This window comes from Gymnodraco acuticeps, unplaced genomic scaffold (genome assembly GCF_902827175.1).
Source record: "Gymnodraco acuticeps unplaced genomic scaffold, fGymAcu1.1, whole genome shotgun sequence".
Lineage (NCBI taxonomy): Eukaryota > Metazoa > Chordata > Actinopteri > Perciformes > Bathydraconidae > Gymnodraco > Gymnodraco acuticeps.
The window spans coordinates 1-25,922 of record NW_022990995.1 but is presented as its reverse complement, the minus strand read 5'-3'; the positions used below and the strand labels follow the sequence as shown (position 1 = coordinate 25,922).

The 25,922-nt window shown below is 41.7% G+C and overlaps 1 protein-coding gene across 1 annotated transcript; it reads left to right on the top strand.

The window, feature by feature from the left end:
- The first annotated feature begins 3,973 nt into the window (after positions 1-3,973).
- Positions 3,974-25,631, top strand: LOC117559233 (Golgi phosphoprotein 3-like). Its single transcript, XM_034235908.1, has 5 exons — positions 3,974-4,392; positions 15,098-15,229; positions 17,842-17,956; positions 20,069-20,229; positions 23,305-25,631. The coding sequence occupies exons 1-5, from the start codon at positions 4,201-4,203 to the stop codon at positions 23,566-23,568; spliced, it is 864 nt and encodes a 287-aa protein (XP_034091799.1). The 5' UTR covers positions 3,974-4,200; the 3' UTR covers positions 23,569-25,631.
- Positions 25,632-25,922: the final 291 nt, after the last annotated feature.

Below are 25,922 nucleotides of genomic sequence, written 5' to 3'. Positions count from 1 at the left end.
ATACCTGTACTTTCTACTTCTTACATGTTGAACACAAATACCTGTACTTTCTACTTCACATATTGAACACAAATACCTGTACTTTCTACTTCTTACATATTGAACACAAATACCTGTACTTTCTACTTCTCACATGTTGAACACAAATACCTGTACTTTCTACTTCTCACATGTTGAACACAAATACCTGTACTTTCTACTTCTTACATGTTGAACTCAAATACCTGTACTTTTCTACTTCTTACATGTTGAACTCAAATACCTGTACTTCTACTTCTTACATGTTGAACTCAAATACCTGTACTTTCTACTTCTTACATGTTGAACACAAATACCTGTACTTTCTACTTCTCCTCATTTTCCAAACAGCTGGTTCCTTTAGTCTGAATGTGTGTTTGATGCGTGATCATTATTCTTTAGAGTCATTGCGTGCCTATTGATTTGAACACGATCCGTGTATCCATCATTTCCTGGTCTTCTCTAAAGAAGAGGGACCAATGGAAACGTTGTCATGTTGCCGTTGTTCAGCATGGAAACATTCATTAGCTAACAATGACATTATTGTTCTATTAATATAAAGGGAGGTCAGGTACTCTTTAAAACAGCTGCTAGTTATGGGTACTTTTACTGAAGTACACTTCAAAGCCTCTTTACTTTGACTTGAGTAAAGAAGTTTAGTCAGTACTTCTACTTTCACCAGAGTATATTTGAACACAAGTATCTGTACTTCTACTTGAGTAAAGGATGTGTGTACTTTTGCCCTCTCTGCTGGGATGTTTGCAGACTTTAATATCAAAGTTTAATGTGAAGAAAGCAGGGATTCACTTGGAGGAAAAATACATTTATTTTGCTCACCAGTGTTTGAGCTTTACTTCATTGTTTATCTGCTACTTTCTCCTTAAATTTGTCCCATCGGGATCAAATGCTGCTTTTACAAGGGAGAGCTGGCCAAGAGTAGCAGGAACACAGAGCTTCTAGTTAACATAATATCATGATTGACATTAAAATGATCAGATAACACATCATAACACAGACTGCCTAGACTCAATAGATTCCAAAATGGTTTTAAACTCAATCAGGGTCACCATGGTTTGATGTTTAAAGATCAGTTAAAAGGTCCCATGTCACGGCCATTTCTACTGATCATAACTCCATTGTTGAGGTCTACTAGAATACATTTACATTGTTCAATGTTCCAAACTCACATTGGTTTCTCACAGCATCTCTGTATAGTATGTGTATTCACTCTCTGTCCTACACGGCTTGTTGGAGCTCCTGCCCCCCCCCCCCCCTCTGTGAGCCCAGTGGCCGTCTGCGAGACACAGCGAAACCCAGCCCGAACACACACACACCCGCAGCCTGGCTGTGAGTTTGTGTGACTCACAGCCTCGCCGCGTCCCGCCGTCTCAGGGAGGAGAAATATGTGTGTGTGTGTGTGTGTGTGTGTGTGTATGTGTATGTGTATGTGTATGTGTGTGTGTGTGTGTTGTGTGTGTGTGTGTGTGTGTGTGTTGTGTGTGTGTGTGTGTGTGTGTGTGTGTGTGTGTGTGTGTGAGTAACGGCGAGTAACGGCGAGTAACGGCGAGTAACGGCTCCACGGATTGGTCCATTTGGGTATGGTCACGTCACTGTACCCAGGAGAAAGAGAGAAATCACCAACGAGGCGTTCTGGGGCAGCACAGACAGGTCTTCTCTGTGTTAGAGTTTCACTCCCTACAGGGTGTACTTTGAGGGTTTTGACTCTGCAGACCGTTTACATGCAGAAAAACCTACATAACAACAAGGGGACGGGTGATAATCAGAAAAGCATGACATGGGACCTTTAAGAAAAATACGGAGCTATGTCAAATTAGATTATATGACGCGTGGTGAAGACCTGATAAAGCGCTATATAAGTACAGAAATGCAAGATTTGTAATGAAGCGTTTGTACAGCTACTGCTACTAAAGGATCTACTTCCTCCAGTGTTCGGCAGTTATGCATCAAGATGTTTTTTATATTTTCAGTCAATTACTCTTACATTTGGTAAACATAGATCTCTCTAATCTGCTTTTTAGACATACATCTTAAACCAATAATTTCTGTCTGAAGCTGTCATTTCATTTTAAATCCTTTATCTGCATGCCGTGCTGATATCATTGTGCATCCATACAGTCATGAGTTGAACTATAATGTCATTAGATTTTCAGTTTAGAGTTACTCTGGACATTAGGGATCATGTTTTATGATAATTGTTGTTCTTTGTCTCAGGATAGTATGTTTTCTGCAGGACAGGCACCAATATCTTGACTTCTGTGATATGTAAAGCCATGCACGACAGCACTGCTGCTAACTGCTACTCCAAGCATGAAACTACATTATTCGGATTTGCACGGCCTGTTAGCGCGGCCACTAGAGGTTACTGGGTTCTTTTCACATGTGTTACTAAAAGTCTGGAGCTACCAGCACAAAAACTGTATGTTATAATAATACAAGAACTCTTAACACATATCATTTTAACACATACATCTTTTTAGAGTAGACATATTAGTCTATATTATCTTAATAACATGTACTTTATTCAACTGTAATATATGTCATTTTACATTCTGTCTGTTACATTTTGCACGTATATAGTTCACTTTTTAATGCATTTTACAACTTTATTGTACTTTTTAACCTATATTTAGTATGTTGTGTGTTGCCTTATTGGAGGATGATGAGATTTTCATTGCCAACATCTGCCTGGCAACTGTTCTACCTGCAGACTTTTTGACATGAAACACACACAGGTGTAACTAATATCACTAATTAGCTCTACAATGCATTTCGCTGGTCTAGTTTCAGGCCCAGGTGTGTGCACGCTAGCTCGTTAATATGTATAAATTACACCTGCAATTTCCTGCTATAGCAAAGCAAAAAGACTTCTCCTTTCCCACCTCCTGTCCTGCCTGATAGCATAGTACCACTGATGAGATGGACGGAGAGTGAGGTTAAGTGGAGGACGTTTGGGACTATATTTTCTGCGTCATCGTCAACAATGGACCTCTGCCAATGATAAAGTGTTCCCATAATAACACTTAAGCCAACAGTGTGCAGACTGCAGAGAGAGACGCTCAGCTAACATCGAGAGTTAGGAAATAACACAGGTGCAATGTATATATTAACATTAAGGAGCTATAGAGTTTATTTGAAGCCTGTAATCAGGAAAATGTATAATCTGAGTTACTCTCATTGGTTGCAATGTGCAGTCTCTGATCCTATCTAAAATAAAAACGGATTACATGAGTTTTTTCTTGCAAGTTCTTGTTTTTAGCATCCAGAAGCATTTCCTTCTTATATATTCATAATATATATACTGTCTGACTGATGATTTAAGAAAGTTGTCATTCCTGCACGCAGACTGCCACCTGGTGCTGACAGGCTGTACTGCATTATGGTTTGTTCAAATAATATCAACTGTTCCTGTCGTATATATTTTGTAGTTTTCCAATAATTAGTCCAAGAGTTTATCGTACTATATTTCTAAAAGGAAATTAAAATAAAGAAAATGTTGTCTGTCTTATTACTTTAATCAATTATACAGCTTTCGTTTTTAAAATCATTGTTACTAACTTTGTTTTGTTATACCACGTGTTATTTGACCCTATCGACTTTTTTAAAGCGATTTTGTGATGTTTAAAGTCCTAAAACATTTCGAAATGGAAATATTGATTTTAAGCATGTGCTGTATCATCACTTTGTTTGAACCGCATATACATGCTTTGTATCTCTTGCTTTGTAGAATAACAACTGAGAAAATCAATAAAATATAAACTACAGCTGTCAAGTAAATGTATACAACAATGTCTTCCAAAAATGTAGTGGAGTAGAAATTGAGTAAAGTACCTCGACAAGTTAAGTAGGACTTGTATTGTGAATTATACTTTACTGCTGCACTTAGGCTAAGATATGTGCACTGTCCGGTTCAGACGGTTCAGCCCAGCAATGTGACGTCACTCCAGCCACTGCCACCCGGCGGCCGCCATGTTGGCTCCGGAAGTGGGCAGATCCGAAGCAGGAATCCGGAGCTGAGCTTCACGTCAAACGGCTGAGAGTTTTATCCGACCTGTGGGCCGTTTCCCCCGGTTCTCACCTCTAACACTCACCCTACATGCTGCGGGGCTCTCCGGTCGCTCCAGGTAGGCGCTTCTCTTCGGGATCTGCTCGAGTTTCACAGCCATGGCCTCTCTGAAGCAGAGGACCTCGGGCCTCGTCCAGCGGAAGAACGACAGGGAGTCCGGCGGGGAAGAGGACGAGGCTCGCCGCTGCGGGGAGGAGGACGACCAGGAGCAGGAAGACAAGGGGGACTCTAAGGAGACCCGTCTAACCCTGATGGAGGAGGTGCTGCTGCTGGGCCTCAAGGATCAGGAGGTGAGGGTTTGAATCCCGTCAACAAGGCTAAGCTAAACTAAGCTAACTCACTGTTTACGTTGCAAACCGACCGTTGAAGCCGATTTTTGAGAATCACCGTAGTGGTCAAAGGTGGTACTGCAGCCTCCAAAAGTCAGATGGTGTACTTGAGTAAAAGTAGAAGTTCTCAGATCTTGTACTTGAGTAAAAGTAGAAGTACTCAGATCTTGTACTTGAGTAAAAGTAGAAGTTCTCAGATCTTGTACTTGAGTAAAAGTAGAAGTACCAGAGTGTAGGAATACTCTGTTACAGTAAAAGTCCTGCATTCAAAATGTTCCTCAAGTAAAAGTAGAAAAGTATTCTCATCAAAATATAGTGAAAGTAGCGACAGTAAAAGTAGTCGTTGTTTGATTGGTCCATTTCAGAATAATAGATATGATATGTTTTATAATGATTGATCATGAAAGTGTTCTCAAAGCTGGTAAAGGTGCAGCTAGTTTGAATGACTTTGTATACTGCAGGGTAGCTGGTGGATTTACTCCAGGTGGAACTAAAGTCTGATTCAACACTTGATTATATTTCACATCATTCATCCACATCTGTGAAGTCACTAAAGGTATTACATACATGTAGTGGAGTAGAAGTACACCATTAACCTCTGAATTATAGTGGAGTAGAAGTACACAGTAGCAAAAAGTCTCTCAAAAATAGTACTGAAGGACAGTACTTTAGAACATCTACTTAGTTACTTTACACCACTGGTAAAAGTAGAAATACTTTAACTAAATGTATTTAAAGTAGCAAGAGTAAAAGTACTCATTATGCACCATGGCTGTTATATAAATGTCATGTGTTTAATATGTAAACACTAGCTGGTAACTATTAGTGTTAATACCTGTAGTGGAGTAAAAAGTACAATAAATGTTCCGATATGTAAGGGGGAAGAAGTATAAAGTAGCTCTAAATGGAAATACTCAAGTAAAGTGCAAGTATGAGTACTCCAAGTACTAGAGAAAATGTACTTCCCAAAAATACCTTTTCCCCTTGACTTACATTGGGAAAGAGACGTCTGTAAATCAGCGTATAATATTTGTTTAGCTAATAAAACCACCCAGCACTAACGCTTTTATATTATTTATATTTCATATTATTTAAATCATTAGGGTTTTAAAAGTTGTCAAAATGTACTAAAAACTGAATCCAGAGTTATTTGAGCCGAGAGAGGGAGATCGGAGGCGGGGCTTAAGGGAAAACTCAACTGCGCATGCTCAGTAAGCATGATCCGGGTACTTTCTGGATCTACAGTCGCTTCATTTTGGGCTTCAAACGCCACTGAGCAGCTCTCATAGGAATGAACAGAGTGTCCACTTATCTTAGGTTTATTTACACACAGAGGTTAGAAAGGTCGTTATTTAAGGGTTATTCAAAGGTTGCTTAGTTTCCACAATGCGTGTTTTAAATGTTTTGTAGTAACTTAGGTGTTACTCGTAAACACACGGGCTCAGTGAAAGCGATTATCCCCCGTTAAGTTAATTACCTCGCTAACTTTCTTCCAAGCTGTAGTGGTGTACTTTGAGGTTACCTGGGCTACCATTTTTTTATCCTGACATGTCGCCAGAAGCCTCTACGTGACACCTTTCCAACCTGGAAGTAGTCTTGAGTGCAAAAAAAAAAAAGTGTGCAACCAACACGTCAGCTAAGTTAACAAGCTGCACCTTCAGACTGAGGGCTGGGAATTACGAGGCTTTGAATGCATCCGGATGTAGATCCGCACCTTAGGGAATCCGTATATATTTTTTTAAACATACAAAGCAGCTACAGTGTAGTTTTTGCATTTTAAAATGTTAAGTGTTATGCTCTTTACTTAATATAAATAACCCAGTTGCAGGAACAACAACAAATATAAATATGTATGTGGATATTTAGACTAAAGGAGCTAGCTTTATCTGCAACATTAGATGTACTTTACTTGATTTTCTTGTACTATTATTGCAGTAGCATGTCAACACAGTAGCACATTTTATAATGAATATGAAATGTTAGATATCACTATAATAGACTACTACTAATAAAAGATCATTACAACGATTGAAAGGTTGTATTTGTCATGTGCACTTAAGCTACAGTGTAGTTATGGCGATACAAATCTTAAGTTATGCTCTTCCAATAACTTAAGATATCATTATCATAAAAAGAAAAGGAACCCCCAGTTTTCCAAATACTAAACTTTATTGCAATTTCATGGTGGTGATTTGCATTTGTTTTTACTGACAGACAAAAGCAGTCAAATAAACCACCCCCTCGTAGAGCATTAACTTTAAACAAAGTATAAACCACATATCAAATCATAAAATAAGATAGCGTTCACATTTAATAACAGCATAGATATATGACACGAACACCTTTAGGACAATTGGCAGCTCAACTCAGACGACTCCCTCGGTAAATGTTCCGTTGAGTGAATTAGAGACACCTGTTCTGTTCCCTTTTCCTCACCCTCCCTGACGTTGAACCGGTTGAGTGTCCTGCAGCCTTATGATATTTAAGAGTCATACAGCTGGAGGACAGGTGCTTCTGAGGAGCCTGGATGTTCTGGTCCTGCAGCCTTATGATATTTAAGAGTCATACAGCTGGAGGTCAGGTGCTTCTGAGGAGCCTGGATGTTCTGGTCCTGCAGCCTTATGATATTTAAGAGTCATACAGCTGGAGGACAGATGCTTCTGAGGAGCCTGGATGTTCTGGTCCTGCAGCCTTATGATATTTAAGAGTCATACAGCTGGAGGTCAGGTGCTTCTGAGGAGCCTGGATGTTCTGGTCCTGCAGCCTTATGATATTTAAGAGTCATACAGCTGGAGGACAGGTGCTTCTGAGGAGCCTGGATGTTCTGGTCCTGCAGCCTTATGATATTTAAGAGTCATACAGCTGGAGGTCAGGTGCTTCTGAGGAGCCTGGATGTTCTGGTCCTGCAGCCTTATGATATTTAAGAGTCATACAGCTGGAGGACAGGTGGCTTCTGAGGAGCCTGGATGTTCTGGTCCTGCAGCCTTATGATATTTAAGAGTCATACAGCTGGAGGACAGGTGCTTCTGAGGAGCCTGGATGTTCTGGTCCTGCAGCCTTATGATATTTAAGAGTCATACAGCTGGAGGACAGATGCTTCTGAGGAGCCTGGATGTTCTGGTCCTGCAGCCTTATGATATTTAAGAGTCCTACAGCTGGAGGACAGGTGCTTCTGAGGAGCCTGGATGTTCTGGTCCTGCAGCCTTATGATATTTAAGAGTCCTACAGCTGGAGGACAGGTGCTTCTGAGGAGCCTGGATGTTCTGGTCCTGCAGCCTTATGATATTTAAGAGTCATACAGCTGGAGGACAGGTGCTTCCTAGGAGCCTGGATGTTCTGGTCCTGCAGCCTTATGATATTTAAGAGTCATACAGCTGGAGGACAGGTGCTTCCTAGGAGCCTGGATGTTCTGGTCCTGCAGCCTTATGATATTTAAGAGTCATACAGCTGGAGGTCAGGTGCTTCTGAGGAGCCTGGATGTTCTGGTCCTGCAGCGTTATGATCAGGGCCGCACATAACTGGTGCGCAGGCGCGCATGCGCACCTGCGCCAAAAAAAGAGCACCGGGTCATTTGAAACAAAGCGCATTTGCGTACCAACATTGAGAGAGGGAGAGGGAGAGAGAGATGAGAGAGAAAGATATTTGCGAGTTGCATATGAACCATGATATGAACTCAGGGCCGGCCCGTAGCGCTGGCTAGATGTTCGCCTAGGGCGCCAGATCTGGGGAGGCGCTGCGCTAGCAGCTCTGGGAGGGGAAAAAACATTTTGACCGTTGGCGCTCATCCTAATGTTCGGCCTTGATGTAACAATATTCACAATTAAGTAAATGTAACACCCTTTTCACCCCGGTTCCACCTTTCATTTGCCCTGTACGATGGGCGCTGTAAGTGATGAAAATGGGGGATGTTGGCTTATCTGGCGCCCGCAGCTCACAGCCAAAATGCGAGTGAGCGAGGGAGAGAGAGAGGGTGGTACCAGCGCTGTTGTTATTATAATCTGGTGCCGTGCTAGCTGCTCTAACGGAGATAAGAAGAAGATGTTTCTACAATGATATGGAGGGAGAGTCCTCTCCAGTCAGACTGAGAGGCTGATAACTACAGCTCAGTGAGGTAAAGGACTCTGAGTGTTTAGATAGTTCACTTTAGTCTAAGTTCAAACGGTTTGGTCACAATTGATGTAAACACATATTTCCAAGGCACTCCTTTATAATGATTGGGATAAACAGGTTTGAAATCATTCCAATGTATACTATAGGACAGTAACCAAAAATATCCTTTAAAACTGGAGATAAAAAAAGAAAATGCATAAATAAATAAATGTTAAGGTAAAATAAGATATGAATGAACAACACAAATAAAATAAGTTACATTCATTTGTTATTGGCTATGGTAGGTTATTGGTTATGTTCACATACTTATTTGATTACATCCACTTGTCTAAGATGACAACAGAGACTTTCGACCCAAACCCAGCTGTTGACTTGTGGATGCAAGCAGCTAATCACAAGACTCAACCAGAGAGGAAGAAGTAGGCCTACATCATCAGCTAACCATGTCTGACAGAGAGGAAGACAGAGAGGAGAACAGTCAGGAGGGTAGTGATGACAGCTTGTAGGATTACTGGTCGTGCTAAATGTTGTCTTGTGTTCGCCTCTGCATGTGTGTTCTGTGTTCACCTCTGCATGTGTGGTTCTGTGTTCACCTCTGCATGTGTGTTCTGTGTTCACCTCTGCATGTGTGTTCTGTGTTCACCTCTGCATGTGTGTTCTGTGTTCACCTCTGTGTGTGTGTTCTGTTTTCACCTCTGTGTGTGTGTTCTGTGTTCACCTCTGCTTGTGTGTTCTGTGTTTCACCTCTGTGTGTGTGTTCTGTGGTTCACCTCTGCATGTGTGTTCTGTGTTCACCTCTGGCATGTGTGTTCTGTGTTCACCTCTGCATGTGTGTTCTGTGTTCACCTCTGCATGTGTGTTCTGTGTTCACCTCTGTGTGTTCTGGTGTTCACCTCTGCATGTGTGTTCTGTGTTCACCTCTGTGTGTGTGTTCTGTGTTCACCTCTGCATGTGTGTTCTGTGTTCACCTCTGCATGTGTGTTCTGTGTTCACCTCTGTATGTGTGTTCTGTGTTCACCTCTGTGTGTGTGTTCTGTGTTCACCTCTGCATGTGTGTTCTGTGTTCACCTCTGCATGTGTGTTCTGTGTTCACCTCTGCATGTGTGTTCTGTGTTCACCTCTGCATGTGTGTTCTGTGTTCACCTCTGCATGTGTGTTCTGTGTTCACCTCTGTGTGTGTGTTCTGTGTTCACCTCTGCATGTGTGTTCTGTGTTCACCTCTGTGTGTTCTGTGTTCACCTCTGCATGTGTGTTCAGTGCCGTGTGTCTGGCAAATAAAGACCCCCTCAAAAGTTACGGTTTATTTCATTTTAAGGATGAGCACCAAGCACCATCTCCAGGTGCTCCTTTGAGAACCAGGGCAAAAAAGTTATGTGCACCCCTGGTTATGATATTTAAGAGTCATACAGCTGGAGGACAGGTGCTTCTGAGGAGCCCGGATGTTCTGGTCCTGCAGCCTTATGATATTTAAGAGTCATACAGCTGGAGGTCAGGTGCTTCTGAGGAGCCTGGATGTTCTGGTCCTGCAGCCTTATGATATTTAAGAGTCATACAGCTGGAGGTCAGGTGCTTCTGAGGAGCCTGGATGTTCTGGTCCTGCAGCCTTATGATATTTAAGAGTCATACAGCTGGAGGTTAGGTGCTTCTGAGGAGCCTGGATGTTCTGGTCCTGCAGCCTTATGATATTTAAGAGTCATACAGCTGGAGGACAGGTGCTTCTGAGGAGCCTGGATGTTCTGGTCCTGCAGCCTTATGATATTTAAGAGTCATACAGCTGGAGGTCAGGTGCTTCTGAGGAGCCTGGATGTTCTGGTCCTGCAGCCTTATGATATTTAAGAGTCATACAGCTGGAGGACAGGTGCTTCTGAGGAGCCTGGATGTTCTGGTCCTGCAGCCTTATGATATTTAAGAGTCATACAGCTGGAGGTCAGGTGCTTCTGAGGAGCCCGGATGTTCTGGTCCTGCAGCCTTATGATATTTAAGAGTCATACAGCTGGAGGTCAGATGCTTCTGAGGAGCCTGGATGTTCTGGTCCTGCAGCGTTATGATATTTAAGAGTCATACAGCTGGAGGACAGGTGCTTCTGAGGAGCCCGGATGTTCTGGTCCTGCAGCGTTATGATATTTAAGAGTCATACAGCTGGAGGTCAGATGCTTCTGAGGAGCCTGGATGTTCTGGTCCTGCAGCGTTATGATATTTAAGAGTCATACAGCTGGAGGTCAGGTGCTTCTGAGGAGCCTGGATGTTCTGGTCCTGCAGCGTTATGATATTTAAGAGTCATACAGCTGGAGGTCAGGTGCTTCTGAGGAGCCCGGATGTTCTGGTCCTGCAGCGTTATGATATTTAAGAGTCATACAGCTGGAGGTCAGGTGCTTCTGAGGAGCCTGGATGTTCTGGTCCTGCAGCGTTATGATATTTAAGAGTCATACAGCTGGAGGTCAGGTGCTTCTGAGGAGCCCGGATGTTCTGGTCCTGCAGCCTTATGATATTTAAGAGTCATACAGCTGGAGGTCAGGTGCTTCTGAGGAGCCTGGATGTTCTGGTCCTGCAGCCTTATGATATTTAAGAGTCATACAGCTGGAGGTCAGATGCTTCCTAGGAGCCTGGATGTTCTGGATGGTCCTGCAGCCTTATGATATTTAAGAGTCATACAGCTGGAGGTCAGATGCTTCCTAGGAGCCTGGATGTTCTGGATGGTCCTGCTGCTTTTAGAAGTCTGTGTGAGGAGAAAGGACGCTGCAACACGTCCTCCGCTGACGTGTTGCCTACCCTCCGTCGTCACGTAGATCACGGTGCTCTGTGAATCTGCACAGAATCATCTCCGGTTAGATCGCGAGAAGAACTCTCCCTTTCTCATCCTTCCTTGTTCTTTTTAGGAATGCTGTTCATAAAGTCGCCTCCAATGCAATTTAATATCACGTACTTTTGTGCACATCTGATTTTAGTGCACGAGATGATGATGATGATGATGATGGTAAAATGAAAAGATAGAACATAAAAATGTAATCCAGATCTGTAAAGTAACTAAAGGTATTAAATACATGTAGTGGAGTAAAAGTACAACGTAGCATAACATGCAAATAGTCAAGTACCTCAAAATTGTACTTAAGGACAGTACTTAGTAAAAGTAGAAGTACTCAGATCTTGTTCTTGAGTAAAAGTAGAAGTACTCAGATCGTGTACTTGAGTAAAAGTAGAAGTACTCAGATCTTGTACTTGAGTAAAAGTAGAAGTACTCAGATCTTGTACTTGAGTAAAAGTAGAAGTACTCAGATCTTGTACTTGAGTAAAAGTAGAAGTACTCAGATCTTGTACTTGAGTAAAAGTAGAAGTACTCAGATCTTGTACTTGAGTAAAAGTAGAAGTACTCTGATCTTGTACTTAGTAAAAGTACAAGTACTCAGATCTTGTACTTGAGTAAAAGTAGAAGTACTCTGATCTTGTACTTAGTAAAAGTAGAAGTACTCAGATCTTGTACTTGAGTAAAAGTAGAAGTACTCTGATCTTGTACTTAGTAAAAGTACAAGTATTCAGATCTTGTACTTGAGTAAAAGTAGAAGTACTCTGATCTTGTACTTAGTAAAAGTAGAAGTACTCTGATCTTGTACTTAGTAAAAGTACAAGTACTCAGATCTTGTACTTGAGTAAAAGTAGAAGTACTCTGATCTTGTACTTAGTAAAAGTAGAAGTACTCAGATCTTGTACTTAGTAAAAGTAGAAGTACTCTGATCTTGTACTTGAGTAAAAGTAGAAGTACTCTGATCTTGTACTTAGTCAAAGTAGAAGTACTCAGATCTTGTACTTGAGTAAAAGTAGAAGTACTCTGATCTTGTACTTAGTAAAAGTACAAGTACTCAGATCTTGTACTTGAGTAAAAGTAGAAGTACTTTGATCTTGTACTTAGTAAAAGTAGAAGTACTCTGATCTTGTACTTAGTAAAAGTAGAAGTACTCAGATCTTGTAATTGAGTAAAAGTACTCAGATCTTGTACTTGAGTAAAAGTAGAAGTACTCAGAACTTGTATTGAGTAAATGTAGAAGTACTCAGATCTTATACTTGGGTAAAAGTAGAAGTACTCAGATCTTGTACTTGAGTAAAAGTAGAAGTACTCAGATCTTGTTCTTGAGTAAAAGTAGAAGTACTCAGATCTTGTTCTTGAGTAAAAGTAGAAGTACTGAGGTCTTGTACTTGAGTAAAAGTAGAAGTACTCAGATCTTGTACTTGAGTCAAAGTAGAAGTACTCAGATCTTGTACTTGAGTCAAAGTAGAAGTACTCAGATCTTGTACTTGAGTAAAAGTAGAAGAACTCAGATCTTGTACTTGAGTAAAAGTAGAAGTACTCTGATCTTGTACTTAGTAAAAGTAGAAGTACTCAGATCTTGTTCTTGAGTAAAAGTAGATGTACTCAGATCTTGTACTTGAGTAAAAGTAGAAGTACTCAGAACTTGTATTGAGTAAAAGTAGAAGTACTCAGATTCTTGTACTTGAGTAGAAGTACTCAGATCTTGTACTTGAGTAAAAGTAGAAGTACTCAGATCTTGTACTTGAGTAAAAGTAGAAGTACTCAGATCTTGTACTTGAGTAAAAGTAGAAGTACTCAGGTCTTGTACTTGAGTAAAAGTAGAAGTACTCAGATCTTGTACTTGAGTAAAAGTAGAAAGTACTCAGATCTTGTTCTTGAGTAAAAGTAGAAGTACTCAGGTCTTGTACTTGAGTAAAAGTAGAAGTACTCAGATCTTGTACTTGAGTAAAAGTAGAAGTACTCAGATCTTATACTTGAGTCAAAGTAGAAGTACTCAGATCTTGTACTTGAGTCAAAGTAGAAGTACTCAGATCTTGTACTTGAGTAAAAGTAGAAGTACCAGAGTGTACTGTAGGAATACTCTGTTACAGTAAAAGTCCTGCATTCAAAATGTTCCTCAAGTAAAAGTAGAAAAGTATTCTCATCAAAATATAGTGAAAGTAGCGACAGTGAAAGTAGTCGTTGTGCAGATTGGTCCATTTCAGAATAATATATATATGTTTTATAATGATTGATCATTAAAAGTACAAAGTAGCATAACATGGAAATAGTCAAGTAAAGTACAAGTACCTCCAAATTGTAGTTAAGGACAGTTCTTGAGTAAATGTATTTAGTAACTTTACATCTCCCTCCGGTAAAAGTACTTAGGTCTGAAATACTTGTCGGCTAAATGTACTTAAAGTAACAGGAGAAAAAGTAGCCATTATGCGCCATAGCTGTTATTTAAAGTATTAGTGCATATTATGATTACTTATTTAAATTGCGTACAGATATATGAAAGTTTGTAAATGTACTGCATTATATCATAAAGAATGGCATGTGTTTAATATGTAAACAGTAGCTGGGAACTATTAGTGTTAATACATGTAGTGGAGTAAAAAGTACAATAAATGTTCCAGTATGTAAGGGGGAAGAAGTATAAAGTAGCACTAAAGGGAAATACTCAAGTAGAGTGCAAGTATGACAAAATAGTACTCCAAGTACTAGAGAAGAGGATAGATCACGAGATGATAATAATACAATAAAAAGACAGTAGAAATAACTTTATTTGTATAACATTTGTATACAGGAAGTGCTGTCCAAAGTGCTTTAGACGTGACAAACCATCGGAAATCAAGACGGAACAAATATGGACCTTAAAAACAACAACAAAGATAAATAGAATGAAGTTATAACATATTCAATTAAGAGTCAGCACACGGTTATAAAATAACATGTAACGGGCCGAAAGTAAGTGAACATATAAAACAGTTCTGATAGCCGGTATTAACATTGATAAATAGTTTTTAGTCTATATTATTCTATACATTGTCAAATTAATACAATTTAGTGCATTTTACAGCTTTTAAACCTAAAATAATTGAGTCTCTTTCCCAATGTAAGTCAATGGGATCAAGTCTTTCTTGGGCCGATGGCTTCACGTAATATGTCCGGCAGTGGCTCAGTCAGTAGGGGCTTGGACTGGGAGCTGTAGGGTCGCCGGTTCAAGTCCCGGACCAGACCTAAATATGGAGTGCTACTTGGAGAGGTCCCAGTTCACCTCCTGCCCTGCCGTGGTGCCCTTGAGCAAGGCACCGGACACCCCCCTTCCTCCCTCACTCCCATTGCTCCCCGGGCGCTGTACAATAGCTGCCCACTGCTCCGAGTGCTAGACTCCTGGTGCTAGGATGGGTTAAAAGGGTGCTCTGCATGTGTGACCATTACAGAGGGGTTCATCCCTCCCATTCTATTCTATATTAAAGTGTATATTGCACACAGTGATCGTCTCTTCATCAATGTTGTAACGGTGTGAGGTCAGCAGCTAGTGACACCAGAAAGAAAAAGTAAAATAGTACATGTATGAATACACACTTCAATTCAGCTATTCGACAAAATAAAAGACACGCAGGATAATACCATTTTAAAACCATTCTAATAATAACATAAATTCTAATAACACTTTGTGCAAAAAAACATCATATAATACAGTCAAAATATTCAGATTGTTCTCAAACCCATCCTCATCTCTTCTCTGATGCTCCCCCCCCCCCTCAGGGCTACACGTCCTTCTGGAACGACTGCATCTCCTCGGGGCTGCGGGGCTGCATGCTGGTGGAGCTCGCTCTCAGAGGGAGGCTCACTCTGGAGGCCTGTGGGGTGAGGAGGAGGAGCCTGCTGTCCAGGAAGGTGAGGAAGAGGAGGAGGAAGATTTATATTATCTTTATATAGTTTTCCCAAATTGGGGAATCTTTTTGTGAAGACATGTACGCAGTTTTTATTCCTGCATTTTACTTCCACTATTTGATGTATTCTTTTTCATTGTATGGGTTCCCGCTCGGATTTTTTTCTTGCCAGTCAAGTGTCCGGAAATAATCGATTTTACCGGACAAATTCGAAACTTACCGGTCATGTTTCAATAACAGTGTTACAAACGCAACTATAATGTACACCTCGGTTGACGAGAGAATGACAACGACCTCATATCAGTTTGACTTTTTAATGAACAGAAACGATTAAGCAAAACGAACGGGAACGATTGAACAAAACCTCATTAGCCGCTAAAATGTAGGCTAATACGAAACACCTGTAACATCTGTAGCCCGTGTTAACAAAAGGCTACATGGCATCAAATTCACCCTGTAGGGCTTCCAGGTAACTTTTTACTTTCTCCTTATTTTCATTGCGGCAAAGTCCTCTGCTGCCGAGCTGTAATTAAACGTGGTGCAGCTTGCAATACCCATAAGCCGCGTCACTCTCTCCTCCTCCAGACGACTCCACAGTGATGTCTTCACACGATTCTGCAGGGAGAAGCCCCTCTCTGCTGGCACGCTTGACGCGGGCAGAACACGGGGCAATTTTAGCCAGTGTAGCCCAGTCAGGGTACGGCTCGCTGAACTCATCGAGCACTTTGCAAGCTGTGGCCACTGTGCCACTGCATCTCGTCGGGCGAGCTTGACATCAACGAGGAAAATGTCTCGGGATAGCCTACGTTATCTACATTTTGAGTGAGCATTATTACCGGACATTTTGACGGGCAGGTTTTGAATTTACCGTTTTTACTAATACATTTTACCAGCTAAAAAACGGTAATTACCGGCTAACGGGAACCCTGATAGAAATACTATGCTCTCAGAAGTACAGAAGTATTCATTTAAAAATGCAGTTAAAATAATAAAATGTACGCCAGTTAGAGATGTCCCGATCACGTGATTTTCAAAAGATCGGAATCGGAAGAAAAAAATCGGGGTCGGGAATTTTTTTTTTTTTTTATAAAATATTTTTATTTTATTTAATGTTCACGTCTTAAAGTCATCCTGAGGCCTTAGTTGTGGTTTAAAATGACTCAACATCATGTATGTGTTGCTTCTCTTGGGCTTGTTTAGACCTGGTTGCTTATCTCTCTCAAAGCTGGCAACAGAGAGGGCGCAGTGTCTAATAGTAGCAGCTAACGAGAGGCTACGTTCAGCTGGTGACTCGGGAGTCGGGACAGAGAACATGTCAGGAGTTTGGAAGTATTATAAAATTGAAAGCGAAGGCAGTGTAACAGCCAGATGCAATGTTTGCAAGAAGGAGGTTCCGCGTGGTGGAAAGAACAGAGCTACGTTCAACACGACCAATCTAATACGCCACCTGAGAAACAAACACCAACAACAACACGACGAGTACACAGCGGCCACTCGGGGAACGGCACTGAAGCAACCGACACTTTAGAGACTTTCAAAAGGAAAGAGAAACAGCCAAGATAGCTGAATTCATCGCGTTGGATGACCAGCCGTTATCTGTTACCTTTTTTTCTCTTAATGCATTGCATAAAGATCGGATCGGGAAAAATCGGTATCGGCAGATTGTCAAAATCAAATGATCGGAATCGGATCGGGAGCAAAAAAAAGTGATCGGGACATCCCTAACGGCATCTGGGTCAAAAGTGGACTGAAGCATAACAGCAGTCATTCCTAAAAGTAAATATGGCTTTTGATCCCAAATCGTACGTTAAAAGCTCTTGAACATATCGAGATTCTTTCACACACACATACGGGTTTTGGGCCGAGGGCGACACCGTACTTCCGGTATCCACCATTTCACACGAGGTGCAAGCAGAATATCATAGTCTATTGCCTTAATCAATATCTAGTCAACTCTAAAATACCACATATATGCATTGGCATGATAATATTATTGTGACAAGTGGGGTATTCACCTGGTGTTTCCAGAAGATAGACGTAGATGCAGCCAAAATCGAAGAAGGCCACTGTCGTTTTTCCATACATCTGCAGGCAGTCTGTAACAACCCACACAGCTCTAGTTTACGCTGGTAACGACCTAGAGCACACCCCTCAAGTCCAGAGATGTAATCCGAAGACATGCAGCGATTTCTTCGGTCGTTAATTCAGGAAAAAAACCTAGTGCGCTCTGCCTGGCTACGTTAGCTAGCTGTTTATATTTGCACCTCCAGGATATTTGCACCTCCAGGAAAATGGCGTATTTCTATATAGATATATATATATGGCGCGCGTTGCATTGTGGGTAGCTCGTGACGTCACTGTGTGTGAAAGAATTGAATCCTGTTGTTTCTGATTTTAATGCTTGTCCTGTCAGTACTTGTTGGCTCTTGTTATGTCATTATTTATTTATATATATATGAGACATTTGATACTCTTCAGCTCCTGTAAGCAGCAGGTTTAGTTTCCTCTGTAGAGATGAATGTTCTTACGGGGAAACTAATCTCTTTGTATCAGAGTGTGTGTGGTTCCTCTTCCTTGTTCCCCGTCATGCTGAATGAAACACTTCTGTTTGTGAAGGTGATCTGTAAGTCTGACGCGCCGACAGGAGACGTTCTGCTGGACGAGGCTCTGAAGCACATCAAGGACACGCAGCCTCCAGAGACCGTGCAGAGCTGGATAGAGCTGCTCAGCGGTGGGGAAACACGACTTTACCGTAGATGATAATCATATTAACATTCAAGACCCTCCTCAAAACCCACCTGTTCAGATCAGCCTCCTCGCTGTGGTGCTACACGGTGCTTTTGTGCTGTGTGAAACCTTTCCATAGATTTATGAATTGTAAGGTGTCCTTGGGTGCTTTGAAAGGCGCCTCTAAATATAATTCATTATTATTATATTAACATTGTATAGACATGTGTGTGACGTGTTTTCACTTTGAGAGCTGTAACATTTTAGAAACCTATTTTTTTTTTAGCTCTTGGGGAATTTACAGAAGACAAGAAATTAAGCTGACATTTTAGCAGTTTTTATTTAATGTTTATTTTGTAGAGATTCATAAAATAGACTTTAAATGCATTTATCCTATGCAATGTATCAGGATCAAAGTACTGTATGTCCAAATAAAATAACAATATATATGTATTTTTAAATAAGTTAAACATGCAAAAAAAAGATTAAAAAACCGCAGTTAAAATATTTGTTGTAAAAAGTTAAAGTAAAAATGTGCAATCAAATATATAATTACATTACATTACATTGCATATAATAAAATGAAATAAAAATATTTATGTAAACATAGGAAGTTCAAATGTGCAATAAAAATTTAATAAATAGAATACATGAATTAGAATATATATATATATACAGTGGTTTATGAGTATTAATAAGATATGCATGCAGTTTGAAAGGCAGGTTTGGCTGCTGATGGTGCAGTGTTCATTTCGTCAAAAATGTTTTTTTACGAGACGATGACGAGCTAAAAATAGATTCTTGATAATAAAAACTATGACGAAATGTATATTTTGTTGACGAGACGGCACTAAGGTGTTAATGGTGGACTATCGGACATTCAAAATGCAGGATATTTCCCCCAAGTGTCCGTCTTGTCTTGTCTGTCAAAATGCATCTTACGTTTCTAACTTGCAATATCATTATTTCCAATCTCCCTGTGTCTGGTCTGTGTGTGGGGGGCGGGGCCTATCTCTCTCTCTGTGTGTGGGGGGCGGGGCCTCTATCTCTCTGTGTGTGGGGGGCGGGGCCTCTCTGTGTGTGGGGGGCGGGCCTCTCTCTCTCTGTGTGCGGGGGGCGGAGCCTCTCTCTCTCTGTGTGTGGGGGGCGGGGCCTCTCTCTCTGTGTGTGGGGGGCGGGGCCTCTCTCTCTCTGTGTGTGGGGGGCGGGGCCTCTCTCTCTGTGTGCGGGGGGCGGGGCGTCTCTCTCTCTCTGTGTGGGGGGCGGGGCCTCTCTCTGTGTGCGGGGGCGGGGCCTCTCTCTCTCTCTGTGTGCGGGCGTCTCTCTCTCTCTGTGTGGGGGGGGGCGGGGCCTCTCTCTCTCTGTGTGCGGGGGCGGGGCCTCTCTCTCTCTCTCTGTGTGCGGGGGGCGGGGCCTCACTCTCTCTCTCTGTGTGCGGGGGCGGGGCCTCTCTCTCTCTGTGTGCGGGGGCGGGGCCTCTCTCTCTCTCTGTCTGCGGGGCCTCTCTCTCTCTCTGTCTGCGGGGCCTCTCTCTCTCTCTCTCTCTGTGTGCGGGGGCGGGGCCTCTCTCTCTCTCTGTGTGCGGGGCGTCTCTCTTTCTGTGTGTGGGGGGCGGGGCCTCTCTCTCTCTCTCTCTGTGTGCGGGGGCGGGGCCTCTCTCTCTGTGTATGGGGGGCGTGCCTAACAGACACGCTGCAGCGGCGTGCACACAGACTTTTAAGAGTAGTAGTACCGTTAAAAACCTTAACGATACCCATCCCTAGACATTGCATAAGTAAAGTGTTGAGAGAGTGAAATGTCGCTTCAGATACCTGTGTCTGCCTAACTGAATTGGTTTAAAGAGAGGAAAACATTTTTGACTAAAGTTGAAATTTAATGATTTTTCATCGACTAAAACTATGAAGGATAAAAAGGACTAAAATGTGACTAAAACTTAAGACTAAATCAAAAATAGCTGCCAAAATGAACACTGTGATGGTTTCTGTTATTGGCAGTATTTTAATAATAAACTAGAAGCAGCAGCATTATCAGTTTGAAACTAGCCACCGTGACATTTAGCGTGTTAACGTGGTCTCTGTGTTTTAAAGTCCTAACCTGGATGTTCTGCTGTCTCCAGGAGAGACCTGGAATCCCCTGAAGCTTCACTACCAGCTGAGGAACGTGCGGGAGCGTCTGGCCAAAAACCTGGTGGAGAAAGGCGTCCTGACCACGGAGAAACAGAACTTCCTGCTGTTCGACATGACCACACACCCGCTCACAAACAACACCATCAAACAGGTAACAAGGCCATTAAGCTTGAGATGTAATGCAAACAAATCAGCCGACGTTCATGTTGTTAGAGACTCTTGACTGAGAGGTAAACACTTTATGACTAGGGGTCCTTTAACTGTGTGTGTGTGTGTGTGTGTGTGTGTGTGTGTGTGGTGTGTGTGTGTGTGTGTGTGTGTGTGTGTGTGTGTGTGTGTGTGGTTGTGTGTGTGGTGTGTGTGTGTGTGTGTGTGTGTGTGTGTGTGTGTTGTTGTGTGTGTGCTGTGTGTGTGGTGACCTGGTAACAGTCCCAGCCGCTACCGTTAAAGTCTAAACTGAGGACTAAAGTGCATGTTTGATCTAGCTGATGAGGTCGCTAACGTTAGCATATAGTCGGTAGAGTGTAAGTGTAACATTAATACACAGATACTATACATCTTTTAGCAGTAACAGGGATGTTACTTATAGCAATGGGAAATGAAAAAAAGGATATTAACTTTAGGTATTATACTTAAGTTATATTTTTGACATCCTTTGACTTTTGATGTTTGCATTATACTTTTACTCCACTGCATTTCAGAGGCAACACACTATTTATTCTATTCTATTTTGTTGTGTTTTAAAATGTATGAAGGTTTTTCAGTCTGTGACTATAAGTATGGTTTTATTGTCTCGTGCTTTCACATTAGTTTATTTTTGTCCTATCGGTTTTGTCCTAAATGTATTTATGCTGCTTTTTATATATGTATTGATGTAGGAACGATAGTCGAATATTCAAATTATTCATGTATGAGAATATGAGTTATGAATATTATAATTTTTTTGGGAGGGGTTCCTAAGTTGATTACATATTATCAAATTGAATGATTCAATGTATACGACAGTGCCATAGCTAAGCTGTGTTAGGTCTAAAGGTGTGTTTTGCTCCGCTCACCGGCCCCCCTCAACAGCGGGCGCAGCTGCAGGGTGCTGATCTCTCTCTCTCGTTGTCCGGTTAGACTTCACTCGCGTCTTTATGTCCAAATCCATCAGATCTAGCGAGTTCTAGCTAATGAACTGCGCTAGCTGCCCCTCCCTACACCGCACGACCCACGCAGACTCAAAACCTCATCTTAGGCCCAATGTGGCGCAAATGAGCTCCGCAGCCGTTGCGAGGTTCCCGGCGCTAACAGTTCATGAGCGTGCTCCCCGCCCCCTGTTCAACACTCGCGACACATGAGTGGCCAGCCTAAACAACAATAAGCGCTGCTTGGCAACCGTGTGTGGCGGCAAAGTACAGAGACATTTTGACTGGAGAGATTTATTTTTGCCGGTATTCATTTCAACATATTTTACCAGTCATAGTCCGGTAATTATTCACCACTCTAAGAAGAGTCCTACCAACCCAGTCTCATGGCCTTTCGTGTTCACCAACCGATTTTCCCCTTTTTTTTCGTGTGCACAGCCTATAAGTTCCTGACGGACGCCAAAAAGCCAGAGATTATGGAAATTAAACCAATAAATAAAAGCAAGGATAATTGTGTGTGTTATTGGTGAGTAAATAACAGTGTGTTATTTGAAAAGAATAACAATAGAAGGAAAAAAAGATTTAAAAAATACAGATTCAGTATCCTGAGGCTCTGCGCCCCATTTTCTTTTCCTCACAACAAAAGTCCGAAATTATAGATTTTAAAATAAAAGCAATAACTGTGGCTTGATATTGAGTAAGAACATGTTTTTATGAACCACACAGCTTCCGGTCTTCCACGACCCGACCGGAGAAAAAGACGTGCTGCAGGCACGAAACACATTACCAGTAGAAATACATTGCATTTCAAATCGTGCTGTGCAACACGAAAAAAAGGGGAAAATCGTGTTGGTGAACACGAATCAATAGATTAAAAATCGTGTTGGTGAACACGAAATGCCGTGAGACTGGGTTGGTCCTACACAACAGACATGGCGTCAAAAAGGAGTAATGTGTGGAAATATTTCGACCAGGTTAGTGAGTGCGGTGTAGAGGTCAAACTATGCCAAATTAAACTTATATGCTATACCTTGCTATACCCGCAACCTCGGTTCCAGCTGAGAGGGTCTTCTCTACAGCTGGGCTGATTGTGAATCGCCTCCGCACATGAAAGCTGTAGGCCTATAGCTGTCAAACTGTGATCCCCAGTTCAATACATTTGACAAATTCGACTTGGTTTCTACAATTATTTAACATGTATGTATTTATTTCCAAAAATTATTGAAACATTTCTTTTTTATAGGATATGTACATTTCGGTTACACCGTTTTTTCTGGGGGGGTCGAATATTCGAAATATACATTTGCTTTCAAATTTCCCCATCCCTAATGTATAGCACTTTGGTCAACTCTATATGAATAAAGTTGGGATTGTTTCACCCAACGCGCCACAGTATGTGAACCCAGGGTTATCGCGGCCGGGTCTTAAAAAGTCTTACATTTGATAATCAGAATTTAAGGAAGGCCTTAAAAAGTTCTTAAATATGATTTTAAATAAATAAATAAGAAAGTTCTCTTAAATATGATTTAGAAAGGTCTTAAAAATGATGCGGATTTGAAAGGTACTTCTGGGTAGCGATCCGTCTAAATGTGTTTTGGGGGAAATGTCCGGGCTGCAAAGTAACCAATTACGGTAAGAGCCTTTCAGTTCCCCCCCCAACAATCTGTATTGAAATAAATCAACATGGAACCAGTAATCAATAACTTTGTTGCCCCCCCGGCCCCTTATCGGAGAACACCCAGCTAGTAACCTAGCAACCAACCAAGCAGAAAACTCAGGGTATCTCTCGGAATCTACTTACAAATAAATATGCCGGGGAAGTGTAAGTTCACACCGTATTTGGTTGGAAAACATCGAATTTAGTGCTTGGTTGAAACCAGTGGAGGGGGAACGTGTTGAAGCCCGCTGCACCTTTTGCAAAAAAAACGGTTACACTCAGAACATTTGGGGTAAAGACTTTACAATCTCACGGTCAGTCTAAGTGGTCTTAAAACAGTCTTAAAAGGTCTTACATTTGAGTTGGTGAAAACCTGCAGGAACCCTGGAACCATTGTGATGCACACTGTGACGCTCATTGTTGATGTTCTTCCCCCCCGCAGCGCCTCGTCAAGAAGGTCCAGGAGTCGGTTTCTGGAGAAGTGGGTGAACGACCCCATCGTATGGACAAGAGGGTCCTCTCTCTGATCCTCCTCGCCCACTCCTCAGACGTCCTGGAGAACGCCTTCGCCCCCCTGCAGGACGAGCAGTACGACCTGGGCATGAAGAGAGTCCACACCCTGCTGGAGCTGGAGCCCGAGAAGGAGAGCGCCAAACCCAACGTCAACGAACTCATGTGGGCCGTGGTGGCCGCCTTCACTAAATGAAAACGTGTGTGTTATTTAATCATCTGAAGGACTTCGGCTTTAATGAGACGGACTTCACTTTAATGAGACAATCTGTTTTGGGGGGGGGAGCCAGTGTTTGTACATCTTATTCCCAGGATAGCGTTTCGGTGGCAGTCCGTATTAAAAATGTGATCGGTGGTGGTGGGCTTCACCGAGTAAGGGACGATTTCTAAATGATAAAACGACTGCTTTCACACAGTGCGAGACTGGACTCACACACCAACAAAGGTTAGATGGTGGAGAGAAAGAAGACCAGGTTCGACACTAAGGAAACATCTCCACATTACTACAGGATCGGACCACATCCCGGTCCACTGCAAAGAGGTCTTTCTGCTCCTCATGACCTTTGCACTCCATCCTTTCATTCCCACGTGTGTTGGGAGTTAGCAAACCAGAATGTTCTTCTCATTAAAATCCCTTTTTTTCCTCGGTTCCTCCTCAGAGCGTTTTGAGGAGGAAGCGCAGGACATCCTCGTAGACCTAAATGAAGAAAACGTCTTTATTAGTTGCAATGGGTCCACCCTGTGTTTATTACAGAGTGACACCAGTCTTCCATTTGTATTTATGTTGCTTGGAGTAGTCCGCCATTTATCCACTATTTTTGCACAGCAGGTAGGATCGTATTTATAAGGGGGTTTTCTTGGGTCGAGCAGAAGAGATTTAAATAATCATGAACCTTAGGTCATGGTAAAAACAAATCTCACTTATTTTGTCTACAGCTATAACTTACAAATCATTCCACATATAGAAGCTTCTGTTGTTATTTTTATTGTTAAGTGTTGACAAGATTGACAGTGAGTGTGAAAGGGTCGACTCACCCAAATTACTATCGTTTTTTTTAACAAATGCTCTCAGTTATACGGAAGACGTTTAAGGCCACGTACATTTTGAGGTTTTCAGAAATAAATGGACAGTTTTTCTCCAAATTCTGAGTTTAAATTTAGAAATTCTGATTTTCTTTCTCTGCATTCTGACTTTTTATTTAGTCGAAATTCTGACTTTTTCTCGATTTTCGCAGTTTTAAGTTAGAAAGTGGCTCTAATCCTCTTCTGTACAATCAGGGTTTTTATTTGAGTTACTTTCATCTGAATACAAAGGGGGGTAAATGGAATTTCCTTAAAAGATAATCAATAAATATGCGCTGGAAGACTCCACCAACTTCTAGCTCGCCCTGCCCTGCTCCATAAGCCACTGTGAAGTGCTCGGGCCATTTCCAGTTCACATCAGGATTATCCTTCTGATGTTTAGTGGTCAAGCATCATCTCCCGGACAGTTGTCGACACTTTCTCCCTTGAGTTGTCATTCCAGATGAGCTCAGGGTTCTCTGAAGCTACGTCTCTTCCAAGAGTTTCCTGCTAATCCAAAACCTTTACTGTAAACTGTTTTTCCTGGAAATATTTTGCACTAAAGAGAACGTCCCTGTTGAACCTCCCTCTGGGAATTCACTGGACACCAACAGGGGGAAGTGAGGCGATGCATTTTGTAAATTTGGGTAAACCGACCCGTCTTTCAAAGCTTCCCTCTTGCAATACGTTGTTCCTTTCAGTTTACATGTCATGTCAAAATTAGATATTATATTGTTTCATACATGCAGACAAAAGGAGGGTAACTTTGGCACCTGAATAATCCTTCAAAAAAAAAAAAACTTAGATTAAAACCTACTGTTGTGTAGATGTGGGTAAACATCTATTTCGATATAAAATCCTCCATCGGGTCTGATGAGTGCGATCTTTGTATGAGCTCCTTTTTGTTTTATGGCATACTTATTTTTCTGTTTTACTTTTGGGTTTTTTATGACCAACAAAATACCAGTAGGTGTGAGCAGCTGATTTTGAGCAGAGAGGATGCATGCTGTTGGTGGAGGTGGAGGGTACGTGTGGATGTAGCCACAGAGGAAAGGCTTGTATGTAATTATTAGTCATTTTATGTGTACGGTTTAATGAAACTTAATGAAAGGGATCGTCTCTCCTATCTCTATAATTCTGTATGCTTTTGTATTACCACACAAAATAAAGTAAGGATCCTTTAAGTGCCTGAATTTAGCACCGTGCTACTGTGGTCATTTTTATTCTATACATATATTTATATTAAAATGCTAACAAATAGAAAACACAAATAAATGGCTGCTATGGAACAAGAAAGAGTGATGGCTGAAATGACTAGACAATTTAGGAACGCCTGTGAGATTGGGAGATTAAACGGGGAGTTAGAGACTTGTGATAAAGTCATAAAATACTCCAAAAGACTTTATGTGAAATGTAATGGAGACCCAAAGGCCCTTGATGTCGAGAAACTCTGCAAACAAATGGGGGATATCCCTGAATTGAATGAGT

Excerpts from the sequence above, each read along its gene's own strand:
- LOC117559233 (XM_034235908.1), top strand. The coding sequence starts at position 4,201 with ATGGCCTCTCTGAAGCAGAGGACCTCGGGCCTCGTCCAGCGGAAGAAC. Across the intron at positions 17,957-20,068 it reads CTGGATAGAGCTGCTCAGCG|GAGAGACCTGGAATCCCCTG; the intron begins GTGGGGAAACAC and ends TGCTGTCTCCAG. Across the intron at positions 20,230-23,304 it reads CAAACAACACCATCAAACAG|CGCCTCGTCAAGAAGGTCCA; the intron begins GTAACAAGGCCA and ends TCCCCCCCGCAG.